General features: G+C 48.1%; 2 protein-coding genes across 2 annotated transcripts; one reads left to right on the top strand and one right to left on the bottom strand.

Moving 5' to 3' along the window:
- Nucleotides 1–292: 292 nt before the first annotated feature.
- On the top strand, nucleotides 293–1,195 carry LOC120379954 (olfactory receptor 1509-like). Its single transcript, XM_039497466.1, has one exon. The coding sequence runs from the start codon at nucleotides 293–295 to the stop codon at nucleotides 1,193–1,195; it is 903 nt and encodes a 300-aa protein (XP_039353400.1).
- Nucleotides 1,196–6,597: 5,402 nt separating this feature from the next.
- LOC120379955 (olfactory receptor 4Q3-like) lies at nucleotides 6,598–12,717 on the bottom strand. Its single transcript, XM_039497467.1, has 3 exons — nucleotides 12,627–12,717; nucleotides 11,536–11,631; nucleotides 6,598–7,541 (listed from the first exon to the last, which is right to left on the bottom strand). The coding sequence occupies exons 1-3, from the start codon at nucleotides 12,715–12,717 to the stop codon at nucleotides 6,598–6,600; spliced, it is 1,131 nt and encodes a 376-aa protein (XP_039353401.1).
- Between the last annotated feature and the right edge of the window lie 8,022 nt (nucleotides 12,718–20,739).

Genomic DNA, 20,739 nt, shown 5'->3' on the forward strand with positions numbered 1-20,739 from the left:
TCTAAGCACTATCTCTCTGTCTAAGCTCTGACCTTCTGCCAGTGTCTAGCTCTCTTTGTCTCTAGGTTGTCACACTTTCGCACTCCTGAGGTGTCTGTGGCTCTTACCAAAGGCTGCCCAGTTGGTTCCCTAGCAAAGGCCAGAGGAGCTGTCTGTCTGTCCTGCCAGGCCCTGTAGACCTCATGGCTGGGCCAACAGGGAGATCGGCCAACACCCAACACCCATTTTGCTCTTTTCTCTGTGCAGATCCAATGACCCACTGAGACCCAGCAACACAAGTGCAGCGCATGAGATGGTCTTGCTGGGCCTCTCACAGCCCCGGGTCCTTAGCCTGGCTTTGGCCATCCTGCTCCTCCTCTCCTACGCAGCCGTGCTGCTGGGGAACCTGTCCATCATCCTGACCATCCGCGCTGAGCCACGCCTGGCCGCCTCCCCCATGTACTACCTCCTGGGCAACCTCTCCCTGGTGGATCTGTGCTACTCCTCAGTCACCACCCCTGGGATGGCACTGGGGCTGCTCTCTGGCCATGCCACCATCCCCTTGGGCGAGTGTCTGGGCCAACTCTTCTTCCTGCACTTCTTGGGCTGCACCGAGATCTTCCTCCTCACCGCCATGGCCTACGACCGCTACGTGGCCATCTGCCAGCCCCTGCACTACACGACCATCATGGGCTGCCGCACCTGTGCCGGGCTGGTGGCCGGCTCCTGGATGGGGGCCCTGGCCCACTCTTTGGTACAGACCCTACTGGCTGCCACATTGCCCTACTGTGGCCCCAACCGCATCGACCACTATTTCTGTGATGTGGCCCCACTGCTAGGCGTGGCCTGCACTGACACGTCCCTGATGGAGATCCTGGTTGTGTCCAACACCGGGGCCATCTCCCTGGGCTGCTTCCTGGTGTTGCTGGTCTCCTACGGGGTCATCCTGGCCACCTTGCAGCGCCGTTCCGCTGAGGGCCGGCGCAAGGCCCTGTCCACCTGCACGGCCCATCTGATGGTGGTGGCCATCTTTTTCGGACCCTGCATCTTCATCTACACTCGGCCCTTCTCCACCATCCCGGCTGACAAGGTGGTGTCGCTGCTGGCCACTGTGGTGACACCCGTGCTCAACCCACTGATCTACACCCTGAGGAACACAGAGATGAAGGGAGCCATGAGGCGGCTGTGGGGCAGGCAGGGGAGAGCAGAGAAGTGACTCAAGGGCCTCTATGGGTGGCTTGCCACTTTGCTGTTGTTCTGCAGTTTAGTGCCTTGGCCTTAAAGCTTCATGCACCTGCTGGGGGTAAAGCCAGCTCTGCGGTGGGGCAACCGAGTAAGAGCTGTGCAACAATGCTGCACAGGGTTGGCTCACTCAGTGCTGGGATGCAGACAGCTCTGGGGCTGGGAAGTTGGTTAACAGCCACACAGCAACACCACATGTCGATGGCTCGCCTGAAGCTGAGATGCAGCTAACTCTGGGGTGGGGCAGCTGGGTAACATCCACACAGCAACACCACTTGGGGATGGCTCACCCAAATCTGAGATGCAGCTAGCTCTGGAGCAAAGCAGCTGGGTAACATCCCCACAGAACACCACATGGGGATGGCTCACCTGAAGCTGCAATGCAGCCAGCTCTGGGGTGGGGCAACTGGACAACAATGACTGTGTGGAAAGTGGCTACACAGCAATTTAAGATGGGAAATGCAGATAGACTTAGGCCCATCTTCTCAGAGGCATGGAGGTGCCTAATTCCCATTGGTTTCAGTTAGGTACTTAAGTATCTTTGAGCGTATGGCCTTAGTTACCAACTGGCACTCTGTGGAGCTTTGTGAATTAATAAATGATAACAAGAATTGTGTTTTCTGCATTTTCTCCTCCTGCTGCTGACCACAAAGAAAACAGACTTTAACGAGGACACTGGATCTAACTTAATGCCCCTCCAAAGCAATCACCAGATGGTCTCTGATGACTCCAGCACAGCTCCCTTTAGCACCCCGAGGTGACTCTGGAGTCAGTGCTCATTCTGAGGAGAGACCGCCCCTACTGAGCCCTCTGCCCTGCTCCCTGCAGCACAGCACCCCCTAGATCCTGACAGAGCTGCAATGCCTCATTACAGTGCTAGGGGGCGCTATGCTGCAGGAAGCAGGATGGGGGGGTCAGTAGGGGGCACTCTGCCCATGTTGCCCCAATACCCCAGCATGGTGCTCGGGGCAGGGGGGGGAAGGGGGCGCTGTGCTGCAAGGAGTGGGGTGGCAGGCTGGGATATAGAGCAATAACTGCCCAACCCAACAGAGACACCACTCTGGATCCCAGCACAGGGGCAGCTGGGGCCCAGGCACTATGTACATGACAAGGAGGAGCTGGCCAACTGGCTAAATGGCTTGGAACTGGGACAAAACCTTGGTGATCCCAGGTGACCTCATTAAACAGAAGGTGTCCCTGAGTTTAGGACTGCTGGGTTCTGTCCCTAGCTCTGGGAGAGAAGTACATCAGAGTGGGTTAGAGTGGCAGCGTCCAGGAGTCAGGACTCCTGGGTTCTATCCCTGGCTCTGGAAAGGGAGTAGGAACTAGTGGTTACAGCAGGGGTGGGAGGAAGGGGAGCCAGGACTCCTGGGTTCTATCCCCCGGTCTGTGAGGGTAGTGGGGGCTGACAGGTCAGAGTGGGCAGGGCTGGGAGTCAGAACTCCTCCAGGGTTCTATTCCTGGGTCTCTCACTGAGTGACAATGCCATTTCTCTGCTTGTGCCTCAGTTTCCCCACCTTTAAAACAGCTCTAAGAATACCCATCTTGCCCTAGGTAGAAGGTGCAGTGTTGTTGTAGATTTTCAAAGCTTTGGATGCCCCTTCAAATTAATGGAAATTGGATGCTTATATCTCTAAGTAGCTTTGAAGATTTTAGCTATGAATGTAGAATGATAGCATTACGCTGGCTGCCAGCATATGCATCCATAACAGGGACATCATCTGAGCTTGAGCTTGGGCCTGCAACACCTTTGCATGACCCACTCCCACTTCAGCTAAAGGAGCAATTCCCTCAGGAAATAGTAGTCATAGGCTTTTATCCTCCACACATGCACCAGCCATTGGAAAGGGACAAGCTACACAGCTGGCTAAGGAGATACACTTTCTGTAACCTGATTTGCAAGTGCAGATACTCTAGCCATGCTCAGTAATATGAGTGTGCAAATTTCCACACTCAGATGTGTGTGTCTGTGTGTGTGTATCCGTTTATTAATCTTAAAAAGTATTGAAATAAACTATTTACAGTATGTCTTACTTTATACACTGGCATGTTTCAAATAAAGCCTTGCTAAAACCCACCCTCCAAAAGGCTGTACAGAGATAAACAAGACAGGAGACTGGAAGGTGGATAGAGGCAGGGATGGATACACATAAGTCATGAACATTTTTGCACCATTCCCATTAAATTGTTTTTAACTTGCCCCATCCTACCCAGCACCCTCAAACCAGCTCCCAACTCTTCCATCATGAAAAACCCAAAACACTGATGGGTTCTGATCAGAGCTGGGCAAAAGAATTTTGGCAACTGGTAAATTCACTGAAAAATGCACTTTTCGGGGCACCAAAACTATACAGCCAGAGAAGGAGCCATCTCCTTTCTAAGTGGTAGGATATTCAGCTCCTTTTCTGGCTATTTTGTGAATGTTGTCTAAGTTCTGGAGGGTTGGTGGGGCGGGGCAGAAAATTGTCCAAAACTATTCACCGATTTGTGTCAAATTCACATATCGTGCATTTTTTCAGGAGGAGAAAGGATATGAAGATAGGGGAGGGTCCCAGAGCCCGGGATCTAACCCGAGTTAAAACATCTACACCAGGTGTGGGCAAACTTTTTGGGCCGAGCGCCACATCTGGGTGGGGAAATTGTATGCAGGGCCAGGGCAGGGAGTGCGGGGTGTGGGACGGGGTGCGGTGTGCAGGAAGGGGCTCAGGGCAAGGGATTGGGGCACAGGAGGGGTGTAGGGTATATGAGGGGGCTCAGGGCAGGGGTTGAGGTGCAGGAGGGGTGTGGCAGGGGGCTCCGGGCTGGGGGTGGGGGTGCACAGTGGTGCAGGGTGCAGCAGGGAGCTCAGGGCAGGGGGTTGGGGGGCAAGAGGGGTGCAGGGTGCTTGAGGGGGCTCAGGGCAGGGGGTTGGGGTGCACAGTGGTGCAGGGTACAGCAGGGGGCTCAGGGCAGGCAGTTGGGGTGCACAGGAGTGTGGGATGTATGAGGGGGCTCAGGGAAGAGAGTTGAGGTGCAGGAGGGGTGCAAGGTGCAGAAGCGTTTCGGGCTCCGGTCCAGCGCCACTTAACTAAGGCGGCATCAGGGAGGTGGGGGCAGCAGTGCATCCTGGGGCCAGGGCAGGCTCCCTGCACGCCTGCCCTGTCCCCGGCCCTGCGCTGCTCCAGGCCTATGGGAACTGCGGGAGGCAGTGCCTGGAGGAAAGGGCAACGCATGGGGAGCCCTCTGGCCCCGCCTGGGGGCCACTTCTGAGAGTGGCGCCAGACCTGTGGCGCCATGGGGGGCAATCCTGCTGGCTGGATCCAAAGCCCTGAGGGGCCGGATCCAGCCCGCGGGCCATAGTTTGCCCACCCCTGCTAATAGTAATTTTATAGCCCTGCCCAAGTCAGCTCACATGGGCCAGCTATGGTGTTTTATTGCAGTGTACGTAAAATCATAGAATATCAGGGTTGGAAGAGACCTCAGGGGGTCATCTAGTCCAACCCCCTTCTCAAAGGAGGACCAACACCAACTACATCATCCCAGCCAGGGCTTTGTCAAGCCAGGCCTTAAAACCTCTAAGGATGGAGATTCTACCACTTCCCTAAGTAACCCATTCTAGTGCTTCACCACCCTCCTAGTGAAATAGTGTTTCCTAATATCCAGTCTAGATCTCCCCCACCGCAACTTGAGACGATTACTCCTTGTTCTGTCATCTGCCACCACTGAGAACAGCCAAGCTCCATCCTCTTTGGAACCCCACTTCAGGTAGTTGAAGGCTGCTATCAAATCACATACCTAGAGAGAGCACCACATCCGAAAATCCCATAGACCACCGTATGATGGGAGACTCAAATTTAAATCCTTTCTCCACATCAGGCAGAGAGAGAAATTGAACTCAGGTCTCCCACATCAGTGGCCTAACCACCCCCCTAACCCATATAAAGGCAGTAACCGCTGTCCCCAACAGCTGCTTTACATATCAGGCCCTTTAAAAACACCTGGAGACAACATGTTTCAGATTGAATTAAACATTTTGTTCAACCCAAACTATAAAATTTTCAGTTTGCCAAAATTTGTTTTTGAATTTTCAAATCTGGTTCTACTTAAACTAAGTCTTGTTTGGTTTAAAAAAAATGTCCTGGCTCTCATATTTGGAACTGCCATTATTCACCCAGCTCATGTGAAACATTTGCATGGATACTTGTGGGGAAAAAAAATCATCCTTTCCCCCTAACACCCACATCCTTCATAAGGAGAAACCAAAATAATAACTTCTGAAGCCATATGAAAAATGTTGAAGAATATATTCCCCAGTTCTTCCCAAAAGCTTTCTTTTCCCTTGAGAGCCCTGGAATCCATGTGAGAAATTTCACACACAACTCCAGGGAAATCTTTCCCACCATTTTCCAACAATGCACGGCAACTGGGTCCCAGCTGAAGGGAACCTGCAGAGTTGTGGAAACCGGCACACGGAGCTGAATGCTGCATGAAAGGATGTGCATGGATCATCGTGAAAATCTTTTTCACAAATTCCCCTGTCCACCGCCACCAACTTAAACCCAACTGCCCAAACCTACTTTGTGAAATAAACTCGAAGCATTAAGGGATCACGTATGACTCCATGATTCTAACCTTGTGCAAATCTTTCTCACCATTACTCCATGACCCTCCATCTCCTTCCTAAAAACAAACCAAAACCAATTAGGGCACTGAGCCCACATGAAAAATTCCTCACTAATCCCATTATTACATGTGACATTTTGCACCAACCCTCGTGAAAATCATTCCCACCATTTCCTTCCGCCACCAACTTTAGCACGACACCAAAAACACCGAGAGAGTCCAAAAGCCACATACATTTTTTTCCATTGCTCCAGATGTCACATGAAAATTTTTTCACAAATCCTGCTGAAAAAGATATAATCTCCCACCCACTCACCTTCGAGTCTCACTGAGAAGACACTGAAACACAAAGGGTGAAATATATATATATATATGGAGCTATACCTATCTCATAGAACTGGAAGAGACCCTGGAGGGTCATCGAGTCCAGCCCCCTGCCTTCACTAGCAGGACCAAGTACTGATTTTTGCCCCAGATCCCTAAGTGGCCCCCTCAAGAGTTGAACTCACAACCCTGGGTTTAGCAGGCCAATGCTCAAACCAAAATGTGCAAGTATCCCAGTGTCACATGACAAATTTGTCAGAAATCCTCATTAAAAATATGTCACTGTTTCCTCTGACACCTGCCTAAGAAGAAACCAAACACATTCATAAAACCGCATGATTTTTTTCACATGGGTCCCTATGCCACGTGCAAAATTTTACACTGATCCTTGTAAAATAAATAAATAAATGGATAAATAAATCACTCTTTCTCTCTGCTCCCACTTGACTTCTATGTCCAACAAGGGAACCAAAGCCTAGTCCTCAGTCGCTTCATGGCTTCCTTGACCTCCCGGTTCCTCAGGGTGTAGATAATGGGGTTCAGCACTGGCGTGACGATGGTGTAGAAGATGGAGGCCATCTTGTCCATCTGCGAGCTGGAGAAAGGCCGGAGGTAGACAAAAATGCAGGGCACAAAGATGAGGCTCACCACCATCAGGTGGGCACTACAGGTGGACAAAGCCTTCCTGCCGCCCCCATCACCAAAGCGTCCTCTGAGGGTCACTAAGATGACACCGTATGACCCCAGCAAGACCAGGAAGCAGACCAGTGAGATCAGGCCACTGTTGGACACCATGAGTATCTCCATCACGTAGGTGTCACTGCAGGCTAGCTTGACCACCTGGGGTACATCGCAGTAGAAATTGTCCAGCTTGCTGGGCCCACAAAATGGCAGCCATGCCACCAACACCAGCTGGGTGGAAGAGTGGAGCAAGCCTCCAGCCCAGCAGGTTGCCAAGAGGCCCAGGCAGCGGTGGCGGTGCATGGTCTCAGCGTAGCTCAGTGGGTGGCAGATGGCCACATAGCGGTCGTAGGCCATGAGTGTGAGGAGGAACATCTCAGAGCCGCCAAGGAAGTGAAGGAAGAAAAGCTGGGCCATGCAGCCCCCATAGGAGATGGTGCTGCCCTGGCTCAGCAAGTCGCTGAGCATCTTGGGAGCAGCCACTGAGCCGAGGGCCATGTCGATGAGTGAGAGGTTGGCCAGGAAGAAGTACATGGGGGACTGGAGGAGGTCGGGGTCCACCCGCACGGTCACCACAATGAGGAGGTTGCCCAGCAGGCTGGCGGTGTAGCAGGCTGAGACCAGGCCAAAGAGGAGAAGCTGGAGAGGGTGGGAGTGGGACAGGCCCAGGAGGGTGAACTGTGAGACCACTGAACCGTTCATCAGCTCAATGCCTGGAAAAGAGAGGAAATAATGAGATTGGGAGGCAGCACATTGGAGGGAATCCAGGAGCTCTGGCTTTCATTCTTGCCCCTGCTCTTACCCACCAAACCCCACCCCCCCACCCAGAACTGTGATAGAACCCAGGAGTCCTGACCCCGCCCCCCCCGATCTTTATTTAAAAAATGGTCCGATTCCACCACAGCCCTTGGTTCAATGGTTAATTGCTCTCACTTTTAAAATTTTGCACTTTATTTCCACTTTAAATGTGTCTAGCGTCAACTTGCAGCCATTGAGTCATGTTACACTTTTCTCTGATCGATTGACAAGCTCAAATATTTGTTCCCCAGGTCAGTTCTTATAGACTATGATCAAGTCACCTCATAACTTTCTCTTTGTTAAGCTAAATAGAACGAGCTCCTTGAGTCTCTCACTCTAAGACAGGTTTTCCAATCCTTTAATCATTCTTGTAGCTCTTCTCTGACCCTTCTCTAACTTGACAACATCCTCCTTGAATTGTGGGCACCAGAGCTGGACACAATATTCCATCCCTACCAAATACAGAAGTAAAATAATCACTCTATTCCTACTTGAGAATCCCCTGGTTAGTCCTTTTGGCCACAGTATCGCACTGGAAGCCCATATTCGGCTGATTATCCACCATGGCTCCCAAATATTTTTGAGAGTCACTGCTTCCCGGGATGGAGTCCCCTACTCTGTAAATATGGCCTACCTTCTTTGTTCCTAGATGTATACATTTACATTTAGCTGAATTAAAACACGTTGTGTTTGTTTGTGCCCAGTTTACTAAACGATCCAGATCACTCTGAATTTGTGACCTGTCCCCTTCACTATTTATCACTCCCCCAATCTTTATCAATGATGATTTTATGTTCTCTTCCAGGTCATTGATGAAAATGTTAAACGTGTAGGGCCAAGACTGACCTCTGAGGGACCCCCCCCCCTGGAAATACACCCTCACTATGATGATTCTCTGCTTACAATTACATTTTTGAGCCAGTTTTGAATCCGTTTCATGTGTGTCAGGTTCATTTGTATTCTTCTGGTTTCTTAATCAAAACATTGTACAGTAGCAAATCAAATGCCTTCCAGAAGTCCATGTCTATTACATCAGCACTATTACCTGTATCAACCAAACTTGTAATCTCATCAAAAATATATTAAGTTAGCTTGACAGGATCTACTTTCTATAAGCCAATGTTGATTGGCTTTAATTATATTACCCTCCTTTAATTCTTTATTAATCAAGGCCCATATCAGCTGGTCCACTATTTTGCCTGGGATTGATGTCCAGATTGGCTGTCCCATTTACTCTTTTTAAATATTGTCACAACGTTACCTGTCTTCCAGTCTGGAGCCTCGCCACTGTTAAAAGGTCATTGGGGCAGGGGGGCTGCCTCCTGGATTTCTCCAAGGCAGCCTGAGTGCTCTAACCACTAGAATATAGCGTCATTGCCAAGCTTGCTCTGTGGCCCAATAACTCTGTAATTATTTAGCCAGAGTGGAACAACTTCAACAGGAGAGACTGAGCAGACCTCCCTCCCCCAATAGCCCAGTGGCTACGGCCTGTGCTTAAGAGGAATCAGAGCCCTGTTCAAACCCCATCTGCCCCTCACTTGGATGGGGAACTTGAATCCATGGTTTCCCACACCCCAGGTGCATATTGTAATGTCTGGACTGAAATGAGGGAGCTCCTTCTTTCTCCCTCCCCCTGTTCCCAGCAGCTGTGTGTGGGCTCCCCTGCAGGGCCGGATCTGGTAGGCAAGCCCAGAGCACACCTAGCAGATTGGGTCCTGCAGGTGAGTTTGGCAGCGGAACGTCTGTATCCCCCCTAGTTTGTGCATCACACGGGGGCTTAGGTGGCTGGCCCCTAGAGCGTGGCTGCAGCACACATGCTCAGAGGCAGAAACACAGGCATGGAGGGAACTGTTATTGGGAAACTGAGGCACTGAGTTAAGGCACCTAAAGCATTTGGGGAGGGGGGGCAGAAATCCCAGTAAGGCCAGATTCTTGTATTTAGGTGCCTAAAGTGACAGTCGGGGGCCAAAATCCCTTGGGGAATCTAGCTCCCATTCACACACAACCACAGTCAGACAAACAATACAGTCACGGCCACGCTAACTAGCCCCTCTCCCACCAGCCCCATGTCAAGCTGTCTGCCTGGGTCACCTCCCCATACCCACCCCCGTGGGCAATGGACAAGTGCCCTGCAATGAGGCATACAACCCAGCCTCAGCTCCCAGCCAGGGAGGGGGTGAGCATTACACACCAATGGCCCTGCAGAGAGCTCTGCCCCTTCGCACCCCAGCCCAAGGATCAGTACCTTTGATCTCAGCTGCTTTCACTCCCTCCAGGGGCAGCTTGGCATCCTCCAGGGCTGGAGATCTTCTCAGGGCACAGATGGTCCCCACAGTGACCAGCAGCAGGGAGCAAAGCTCTGATCCTAGGCTGGATGGAGTCCCACTTGTTTGCCCAAGAAGAAGCAATAGGCAGGGAGGGAGAATGCTCAGGGTGAATGCAGAGATAAGGCTAGAACCCAGGAGTCCTGGCTCCCAGCTCTCCCTGCTCTAACTCACTAGACCCCACTCCCCTCCCAGTGATGGGGATAGAACCCAGGAGTCCTGAAGCCAACATAAAGAGGCAGCCCTCATCCTTTACCGTATGGCAGCTACAGCCCAGACCAGCTGTACAGAACAGTCTGTCTCCAAAGCACCAAGACACAGCAGAAATATCTGACAAGCCACAGACGCCCATGGAGACGGCACCCTGGGGAAACACATCTCTTTAGTCAATGGCGGTCCCCACAGAAGAGCTAATCAGAGACTCTGATGTCAGAGCAGGGTGGGGGCTGGGAGACAGGACACCTGGGTTCCAGCTCCAGTTCAGGGAAGGCTAGTGGTTAGAGTTGTGTCTCCATGGTCCATTCAGTCTTTGGCCTCTCTGCTGAGGCTGCTGGCCAGGGAACTGCTTAGTGCAGCTGGGATTGAGTTTTCTTCCACAGGGTCAGCTGTCTTGCTCATGCAGGGACCAAACAAGGTCAATGATAATTATAGGCTTATGACAGAGTCATAGTTAGAAAAATGGCCCCTTATTTCTTTCCTCTACCACTCTGTGCCAGCCAGTCACCTGCCTGGAATCCCCTAGAGGGGAAAGGCCCCATATCCCATTCTTTGTCCCTCTGAGCCAGCCAGTGCCCTACCCTGGGGCCATATGGGAGCCAGCTCCTCCTACAGGAGAGACCTCATATTCCATTCCCCACACCCCTGAGCCAGCCAGTTCCCTGCCCTGAGGCTGGATTGGAGCTGTGCCCCCTAGGAGGGAGAGACGTCATGCCTCATTCCCAACAGCTCTGAGCCAGCCAGTATCCTGATTCAGAAGAATAACACTTGTGTAATGGCCAGGTTTCAGTCCAACAGCAATAGGCAGCAGACAGTCTGTACACGTACAAACCCCAGTAGGTGTGTCTAGACGGCAAGCCTGGGTCTGGGACTCGAGTCCGCAGGCTGAGTGTTTCTAAGCCTGGGCTTGAGCATCCAAACTGAGTAGTCACCTTGAGTTTACGATTACTAGACCCAGATCTCACAACCATGCTCATGTGTCTGCATTAAACAGACCTGAGTCAAACCAGCTTACCCCAAGCTTCCTAGTGCCCTCCACAGCTGTAGCCACTCCACCCCTTTGTTTGTGGCACCCTGTGGGAAAACTTGCCTGTCCATCCAGCAGTACATTACTGGAAATTGTCTCAGCTCCTCAACACGTCCTTTTGAGCCATCTTTTGGGTCTGCACACTCCCGACAGCCAGAGCCAGCAACACGGAGGAGGCACCATTTGAAAAGCTTGTCCTGCTTAAACCTTCACTGCTGTTTCAGGAAACAGCCTGAGCTTCCATGAGACATTTGAGCAGTGTTTTCTAACCTACTGAAGGCACCTGCTGGGGGCGGAGGATGACTCAGACATGGCAGACTCCAACTGGCTGAGGCTACTCACAATTCTCGGGATAGCCATTGATGCCTTCTAAGTTGATCGGCCTTTCTGGAGTGGGGCCACAAGCGCAGACTGGTGGGATCACATCATCATGAGGACCTGGGATGATCAGCAGTGGGTCCAGAGCTTTTGCACAGAGATAGTGACCTTTCTGGAGTTTATTGAGCAGCTTTCCCTGCCCCTCCCATGCCAGGATACACACATCTAGTATATATCTAGGAACAAAGAATTTCGGTCATACTTACAGGATAGGAGCTCTACCCTGGGAAGCAGGGACTCTGAAAAAAATGTCAGGGTCATTGTGGATGATCAGCAGAACATGAGTTCCCAATGTGTTGCTGTGGCCAAAAGGACTAATGTGATCCTGGGATGCATAAGCAGGGGAATCTCCAGGAGTTACTCGACCTGTGTATTTGACACTGGCGCAACCATTTCTGGAATCCTGTGTTCAGTTCTAGTGCCCATCGTTCAAGAAGGAGGTTGCTAAATCAGAGAGGGCTCAGAGAAGAGTCACGAGAATGATTAAAGAACATCCCTTATAGTGATAGATTCAAGCAGCTCAATTTAATAGAGAGAAGGTTAAGGGGTGACTTGATTACAGTCTAGGAGTACCCATATGGCAAACAAATATTTAATAATGGGCTTTTCAATCTAGTGAAGATTTACTTTTACTCAAGCCAATTGCTGAAAGTTGATGGCAGACCAATCCAGACTGGAAATAAATCATACATTTATAACGGTGATAGTAATTAACAAATGGAACAATTTACCAAGGTCATGGTGGCTTCTCCATCACTGAAAATTTTTAAATCAAGATTGGATGTATTTCTAATAGATCTTCTCCAGGAATTATTTTGGGGGAGTTCTGTGGCCTGTGTTACACAGGAGGTGTGAGTAGATTATCACAATGGTCCCTTCTGGCCTTGGAATCTGTGAATCTTTGAAAACGTAAGGGTGGCCATGCTGGTCCAGAAGTGGGTTGCTATAACCATCTGGAACCTGGTGACTCCTGACTGCTACATGTCTGCTGCCAACCAGTTTGGTGCTGGCAAGTTGACTGTGGGGGTCGTGAGGTGATCAGGAGCGTGATTTACCAAGTGTGGTGGGCATAAACAGTGTCCTGGAAGTAATTGCCCATTTTGAGGGACCGGTGGTGCCCGAGCCATTGATGGCACTTGTGCCCATAGTTTGCCCATAGCAAGGTACACAAGGAGTGCTGAGACCATATTGGTCACCTCCAGTGTGGTCAGCAGGTATTAGCCTCTTTGTAAGGATCTTGATCAAACACTTATAAATGTTTTGTTATTGTTTGGATGTAGTAACTTGCTTATAATTTAAGCTTTATTGGCATCTTTAGAGCAATTTTATGGCTAAGGTAGTGTTTTGATAATACTGCGCATAAATAATAATAATTCCAACATCCATTTAATTAAAATGCCTAATTAACATGGTAGAGAAAGATACTCTGTTTTAAAATGAGAACCCCATCACCTCCTTGGTGCAGGTTAGTGCTCTTAAACATCTCCCAGTCCGCCCAGTAATGACCCAATGAAAACAGGGAAGACCATACTTTACAGCCTCACCCATTTCAGTCTCAACCAGTGTAGTTGTAGTATAGTTAAATGGATGCAAAAGGTGATGTGGATGTTCTTAATTCAGTTTAAACCCAATTATTCTGTTTTAGTTGAAAACAATTAGGAATAGGTTTAAGCTAATCTGAAATCAGCTTCTTTGAGACCAAAATAAGTGTGTCCACACACCGGTTTAATTATAACAGTTTAAAAGCCAATTCAAATTGCTGGTATATTAGTTGCTGATGCCTAAATTGTTAATTGGTCACATTCTTATACTGCCTGATCATTCTTCAGCAAAAAGCAGATTTACATTTCAGACTGACAGGCAGACAGACAGACATATTTTAAAAAGTAACTGTGAGGATAGATAGTTAGACACAGACAATCTAAATTTAAAAGAAAAAAAAATGTTTTAAAAGATTTTGGATGGACCTTCCCCCACCTTTCATAAAGAAGAAAGAAAAGAAAAGAAAAATTACAATTCCTTTGTAGATCACCTGTAAAAAGAGATTCTGATCTGTTGTATATTCTCTGCACTCAGATAATCAGAGCAGATACTTCTCTATATTTGTCTGGACCTGGAATTTATGTTGGACTATTTTAATCAAACCTAGAAATACAGAATCATAGATTGTTAGGGTTTGAAGGGACCTCAAGAGACCATCTAGTCCAACCTGCTGCTCAAAGCAGAGCAAATCCCCAAATAGCCCCCTCAAGGATGAATTTACAACCCTGGGTTGAGTAGGCCAATGCTCAAACCACTGAGCTATCCTGCCCCCCAGTAGATGTTTATTGATTTAACATCTCTATTCTCTCTATTTGACTCTTACCAATCTAATCAATGAATTAATGTAATATATATTTGCTACTTTAATATTTGATTTTAACCTGAAAAATGTGTAACATATTGTTCTTAATCCAATATTCAATTGATTCTGGAAATTTGTCTGATATAGAATTATTAGCTCAATATTTTTTTTGGGTCTAAAAAAAAAAAAAAAAAACAAAATATATTTAAAAAAAAAAAAAAAACAATTGTTAACTGAATATTTTAATAAAATAAAGAAATCTAATTTAGTTAGTTTATTAATTTAACCACAAAAATAAATACATCATTATTTATATTAGTATTTTAATTTAATCAAAAAAAAAAATGAAAAAATTTATTAATTAATTATTTTTTTTAAAAATAAAAAAAAAAAAATATATAATATATAATTTACTAATGTAATGAAAAAATGAAAATATCAATAATTTTTATATTTAATATAATTAATATATATATACTATATTTATTAATGTGTTTAACAAATCAAAAAATCATCACATCACAATGTTTAATAATTATTTAATCAAAATATCAAATATATCAAAATATTAAATAATTAATAAATTAATATATAGAATATAATAAAATATAGCAATAATATGCATCTATAACTTAATGATAATATTCAATTAAAAATATTTTAAATATTTGTATGCATGAATAAAATGAATAATTTTTTATTTTTTTTTTTTATTATTATTTAATCAAAAGAGGACTCTTCCCTCTCTTCCTCTCTCTCCTCTTTCTATGATTCTGATCTATGATTCATTATTATTATTTTATTTTATTTTATATTTATTTTAATTTAATTTATTTTAATATTATATATAATTGATATATTTTATTTTATTTTTTTTTATTTTTATTATATATTATATATTTTTTTTACTTTTACATTTTAATAATTTATTAATTTGATTATTAATTTTTTTTTTTTAATCAAAATTTAAAATAACAACTTCTAATAATAAATTTAATTAATCTAATCTAATAAAAATATATAATGTGTAAATTGTTTGGGACTCTTTTTTGCTTCTGTGTTTGTGCAACTCCTAGCACAATGAGGCCCTGGTCTGTGATTGGGGCTCCTACGGGTTACCTCAATAATAAATAAACAATTCAATATAATATAAATAATCATAAATTCAATTGACTCTATCTTTTCATCTGTTCATTAAGGATTTGTTAGTTTAATTAAATATATTTTTATTTTACAAATGTTTCTATATTTGATCTAGGTTTTCCTTCTGCAGAGCCTTTAAGGTTAATCCACAACTGATGTCACAACTGATGTCCCAAACTCAAAGTCCAAACTCAAATTCTTCTCTTCTATTTAGTAGATAGTTAGAAGGAAGATTGAAGTGAAGGTTTGGTGTCCCTGGTGGTTCACGTCTAATGTTTCTAAAAACTTCGGGGTTTCAGCTGCTCTGCCTGCTCAGAGACTGCAGGAAAAGGAAGAAAAACAACACCCCCAAAAAAATTGTTGTGTTGTTGTTGTTGTTGTGTTGTGCATGGTTGCTCCACAGCTGGAGGGTGGACACTGGATGGGAGGGATACACTGGATAAGGTGGATGCTTTGGTGGCGCTTCTCATCTCATCTGGCAGTTTTGTCTCTTGTTTAATTTGTTTCATGATCCTTTCAATTCTTGTTCTGACTTGTTCTGACCTGATTCTTGTTTGAGGGATCAGCGGAACTGAGTTCCAGATCAGTCTACAGAGAGAAATCAGGCTACATAAAAATCAATCAATAATTAGTAAGTCAATGCAAAGTAGGTCAAAAAAAAATCAAATATATTTTAAAAAAATCAAAATAACATAAAAAAAGCATAAACATAATAAACAGGGGTATCTAATAATCTATCTTATCTTGCTATCTTTCTTTTATTTGCACTTTTCTTTTTTTTGCTGGCTTTTTTCTTTCTTGACCCAAGCTGACCTGGCATGAGGATGGTCCCTCCCTCCCTGGCATGCAGATATGGTAGATGTTCCTAGATGCCCAAGGATAATGGATGAATAATGATGGGATCCGAAGTCCAATGGGTATCCGCCCCCCATCTTGCCCATTTATGAATATTCAATTAATGCTAATGCTCAGTCTATCTATGCTAATCTATGCCCTTCTCATACTTCCTCACCTCAGCTCTCCTATATCTTATTATATACATGATTGATATATCCTCACCCTTTGTCTTAATCACCTCTTTATCTAGATCAGACAGCAGTTATCACGTCACAGTTAGTGTGCAGTTTGTCATGTCCAAGCTGTCCAGTGTTGTGTAATTCCCAAAATCACAAGTAACTCCTAGTTTCCCAAAAATCAAAATATTACAGGCCACCCAATTATTACTCACTAACTAATTTGGACTACTGGACTGCTAATTCTACTATTCTAGAACCAATTGTTCTTACATTGCTGAGGTTAATGGCATTCAGCTGCAGCCAGTCCTGATGGCTGTAAATCACTGTAGTGTGTGTGGGGCCAAATTATTTTGCTTGTGTGTGTGGGGTTAATTCCACCTTCCTTTGTAGGGTGACCAGATAGCAAGTGTGAAAAATCGGGATGGAGGTGAGGGGTAATAGGTTCCTATATAAGAAAAAGCCCCAAAAATCAGGATTGTCCCTATAAAATCGGGACATCTGGTCACCTTATTCATTTGCTGCATGTGGGTACAGGTCAGTTGCCAAGATGAGCTGGGTGTATCTCCTTTAATCATTTCCCTGCCATTGTGGGGGCCCTGGGGACTGGTGTATGTCAGTCCTCACCATTCTCCATCAGTGACACCTCACAGTTTAGCCTCCTGAGGTTTGTAATATCTTGGTCTAGTTTCAGTTGCTAAGCAGTGTTGGTGGCCTGAGAGCTATAGATGTTGAGACAAGGTGATTGGCTCCTTTCTGTCTTTAAACTCTAACCCAGGTGTCCAGACACCCAACCACACCAATCTAACCCACTAGATCCCAGTCCCCTACTAGAGCTATGGATACAACCCAGGAGCTCTGACTACCCACTTACCACATTGCTTTGACTCACCAGACCAGGGGTTCTCAAAGAGGGGTGGAGACCCCTCAGGGGTCACAAGTTTATCACATGGGGGGGTTGTGAGCTCAAGCTGGCCTTGCCTCAGCCTCCACTCCAAACCCCACTTTGCCTCCTGCATTTATAATGGTGTCAAACATATTTAAAAATGTTTTAATTTATAAGGAGGGTCACATTCAGAGGCTTGCTATGTGAAAGGGGTCACCAGTATGAAAGTTTGAGAACCACTGCACTAGACCCAAGTGCCCTCTGAGAGCTGGGAAAAGAACCCAGGAGTCCTGGCTCCCAGTCCAGCTCTCTGACCACTAGAGCTCACACCCACTGCTAGGGCCGGCTGTACCATTTTTCCACCCCAAGCAAAAACAAACAAAAAAGCCCAAACTGCCGAAGCAAAAAAACCACAACCACCCTCAGACTGTGCCGCCCCAAGAATGGAGGGAATGCGGCCCCTTAGCATGTGCCGCCCCAGGCACATGCTTCCTCCGCTGGTGCCTGGAGCCGGCCTTGCCCACTGCCTGTGCTGTGTCAACTCTTGGCATTAACAGAGGTTGTCCATCTCTGAGGGGTCTCTGCGCAGTATCTTTCTTGGGCGTTAGAAGCACTTAATAAATCACAGAGACCAGACTGCAAATCCCTTGGTGGAATTAGCTTGTTTTGATGTCTGAATGCTTCTCGCTCTGGGCATTGATGACCGGGGCTGCTGGTGAAGCCAATTAAAGAGCTGAGCTGAAGTCACCACTGGCTCCTGCTTGAAAAGTTGGAGCCAGGCAATTAAAAAGCAAAGTTATCTCATCTCCTCAGAGCTGAGGGCAGATGCCAGGGGTGGGGGCTGTGGGTCAGGATGGGGAAGCCCTGGGCAGAGAAGGGAGCTGAGTCTCCCGGATCCATTCAGCTCTTGCTCTCTGGTGATGAGCAGAGCTATTCAGTCTCAGGTTCGTGTGGACCCCTGCTCAGCTGGGAATCAACCCACTCATTACACATGGGACCTACTGCACAGAGCAGGAGGTGTCACTACTGCCCTGGGGTGACAGGACAGGGAAGAGGTGCAGGTGAAGGGGACCTTGATGGGTTCGGTAGGGGTCTCCTAATCCCAGTGAGGTTTTTCCCAAATGGGTCAGCCCACTGGGGCAGTTTATCAGGATGCCAGGGGGAAGAATCTGGGTCTAGCTGAGTGGAAGGGGAGTTGGGACCACCCTAAGCAGACAGAGCCTGGGACAAGGGAGATCGTCCCATTCTAAGGTCCCCTGTCTATGCCTCACATCCCAGCCACACCAGTCCCGCTCTGTAGGGGGAACAGCTCTGCTCTGAGCTCCCCATATATGCCCCCCCAGGTGCCCAAGTCCCTCTCTGTGGCGGGGTCGACATATTCTGAGCTCCCCAATCTATATCCCCCAGCACGGCTACACAAGCCACACCCTTATCCCCCACTCCATCCATCACCCCCCCAGCCACAACCCTCACCCCCAATCTGCCCAATCTATCCAACCAGACCCCTCACCCCACCCAGTCCGGTCCAGTCCCCATCACCCCAAATTCATCCAGCCTCCAAGTCTGGCCTGTTACCCCCATTCCATTCAGGCCCTGCCCCCACCAGCCCCCGCCCACCACTCCAGCCAGCCCCCAGGAGATTACCCTGTTTATTTTGGCAGAAACTGGAAAAACCTGATTTTAAACGGTGAATTTTTCCAGTTTTCCAATTTTCACCCTTGTCCATTGGGTCCCGACCAGAGTGGGGGCTGGAGGTTGACCAGAGTGGGGACAGGGCCCAGCTGGGTGAACAGCTTGGCCTAGAGAAACAAGGAAGTGTGTAACCTTCCAGCTAGTTAATAATAATGAGTAACGAGCTGCTGGCTGAGTATAGGACCCACACAGTGGAGATCCCATAAAGAGTTTTGCTCTTCCCTTGGCTTGGAAAAGGAGAAACACATCATCCCCCCACAGTGTGAGGGCTACACTTGGCCTGAGCTCATAAAGCACCTTCCCCCTTTGACCATGTACACAGCACAGGTGAGATGCAACCAGCTCTGGTGCAAGGGAGCTCAGTTACAGCCACGCAGTGACACTGCACGGAGATGGTTTGTCTTTTCTTGAGATGCAGCCAGCTCTGGGGAAGGCTGGCAGGGGAGCAGCCAGTAAAGAACATCGCAAGGGGATGGCTCGCTTGGCACTGAGGGGTGGGGTGTGGCCCTGATGCTGCCTGCTGGAGGGAATGAACCCTGCACTGTGTGTGGAGAGAGTAGAGAACCCAGCACCTCCTAGAAGACAGAGCACTGCCTTAGTACTGCCAACCCCGATCATGATTCGCCATGTACCCAAGGGGCTGGCACTGGGGGCTTTCAATGTGGCCTCATATTGACACCTACCAAGTCCTGTTTGTGGGGGTGGGGGGCTGTGTATGTGGTGAGGAGGTCTGTATGAGTGTGTAATGTGGGGGCAGGGAGTATGTGTGAGGGGCTATCTGGTGTGGGGTGTTTGTGTTGGGGCTGTGTGGAAGGCACTGGGGCGACTCTCCCCGGCATTCCCCTGGGTGCCCACAGTTCATCCAGGGATCAAATCCAGGTCTGGCTGCTCTTACACACCCCAGAGACCAAGTGCCAAGAGGGACCCAGGAGCTCAGAGAGCAGATATCAACCCTCTCTTGCCCAGCTCCCTTCACAGCAGAGGAGGGCAGGGTTTGGCAGCCCTGAAGCTCCTTTCTGGTTCATGTCTGATGTTCCTAGAAGCTTATGCTTCCAGGTTTCAGCTAGTCTCCTGTGGGAGTCAGGAAGGGAACCCCCCCCCCCCTAAAAACAATTTGGCTTGGTTTGAGTTTTTGTATGGGAGGAGTTGTTTGTGGTGGTGTCTTTCTCAAAGCATCAGGGATGGCCAGTGCTAGAGATGGGACATCGGGTCGGGTGGACCAGGGCTTTGAGGCGGCACCCAACATTCTCTGTCTCAGGTGCTTGGCTGGCTGGTTCTTGCTCACATGCTCTGGGTCTAACTGATCGCTCTGTGTGGGGTGGGGAAGAAATTTTCCCCCAGATCACATTGGCAGTGACCTTGGGAGTTTTGCTCCTTCTTCTGCAGCGTGGGAGGGATGGGGGCTGTAGGTCAGGACAGGGTGGGTCAGGACTGGGATTCCCAGGCGGAGACGGGAGCTGTGTCTCCAGGGTGCATTCAGCTTTTGGACCCCTGCTCTGCTGGGAACGAGCTCACTCATTACACATGGCCCCACTGCACAGAGCAGGCAGGCATCACTACTGAAAGGGGGCCTAGTTCATCAGGGTCCAACACAAGGCGGGTGGGTGAGGGCCAAAGAGAGCAGAATGGGGTGTGGGGAGCAGGGCATGGGCAGGCCCCAGCTCTTACTAACAGGAACTGTAACCCAATCCTGCCTCCCTCCTACTAACCCAAAGCCTTGTGGCATGCAGCCAGAGGACTGATAAAGGGCCCCCTTGGGTTGGAAAGGCTGCCTGGTATTGCTGCAGATCCGGCCGGAGGACACTGCGCCCTGCAGGGATGGAACAAGCCTCCTCCAGGAGTTTGGCCCAGCCAGGGAACCGAAGACAGGAATCGCTGGCGCTCCCAAGCCGAGACGGGGAAGCCTGGCCCCGTGGAGCTAGGTGGATCCTTGAGGCTGTCCCACTAAGGGGAACTTCCAGGATATTTGTCTGCAGGTCTCCTACGGTGCAGGGGTGCTGGGCTGTGCAGCGGAGCTGGCTCTTGGTCTCTGCTGTTCCCCATTGTATGATGCAGTCCTTGGCTCGGGGACCTGAGCCTGACTTTCCCAC

Source organism: Mauremys reevesii, linkage group 13, assembly GCF_016161935.1.
Source record: "Mauremys reevesii isolate NIE-2019 linkage group 13, ASM1616193v1, whole genome shotgun sequence".
NCBI classification, from domain to species: domain Eukaryota; kingdom Metazoa; phylum Chordata; order Testudines; family Geoemydidae; genus Mauremys; species Mauremys reevesii.

Bases quoted from the DNA above. Each gene is read 5' to 3' on its own strand.
- LOC120379954 (XM_039497466.1), top strand. From the start codon at position 293: ATGGTCTTGCTGGGCCTCTCACAGCCCCGGGTCCTTAGCCTGGCTTTG.
- LOC120379955 (XM_039497467.1), bottom strand. From the start codon at position 12,717: ATGGGCACAAGTGCCATCAATGGCTCGGGCACCACCGGTCCCTCAAAA. The intron at 11,632-12,626 runs GTAAATCACGCT...TGATCATCCCAG, and splicing joins GTTTATGCCCACCACACTTG to GTCCTCATGATGATGTGATC. The intron at 7,542-11,535 runs GTGAGTAGCCTC...TCTCTTTTCCAG, and splicing joins CAATGGCTATCCCGAGAATT to GCATTGAGCTGATGAACGGT.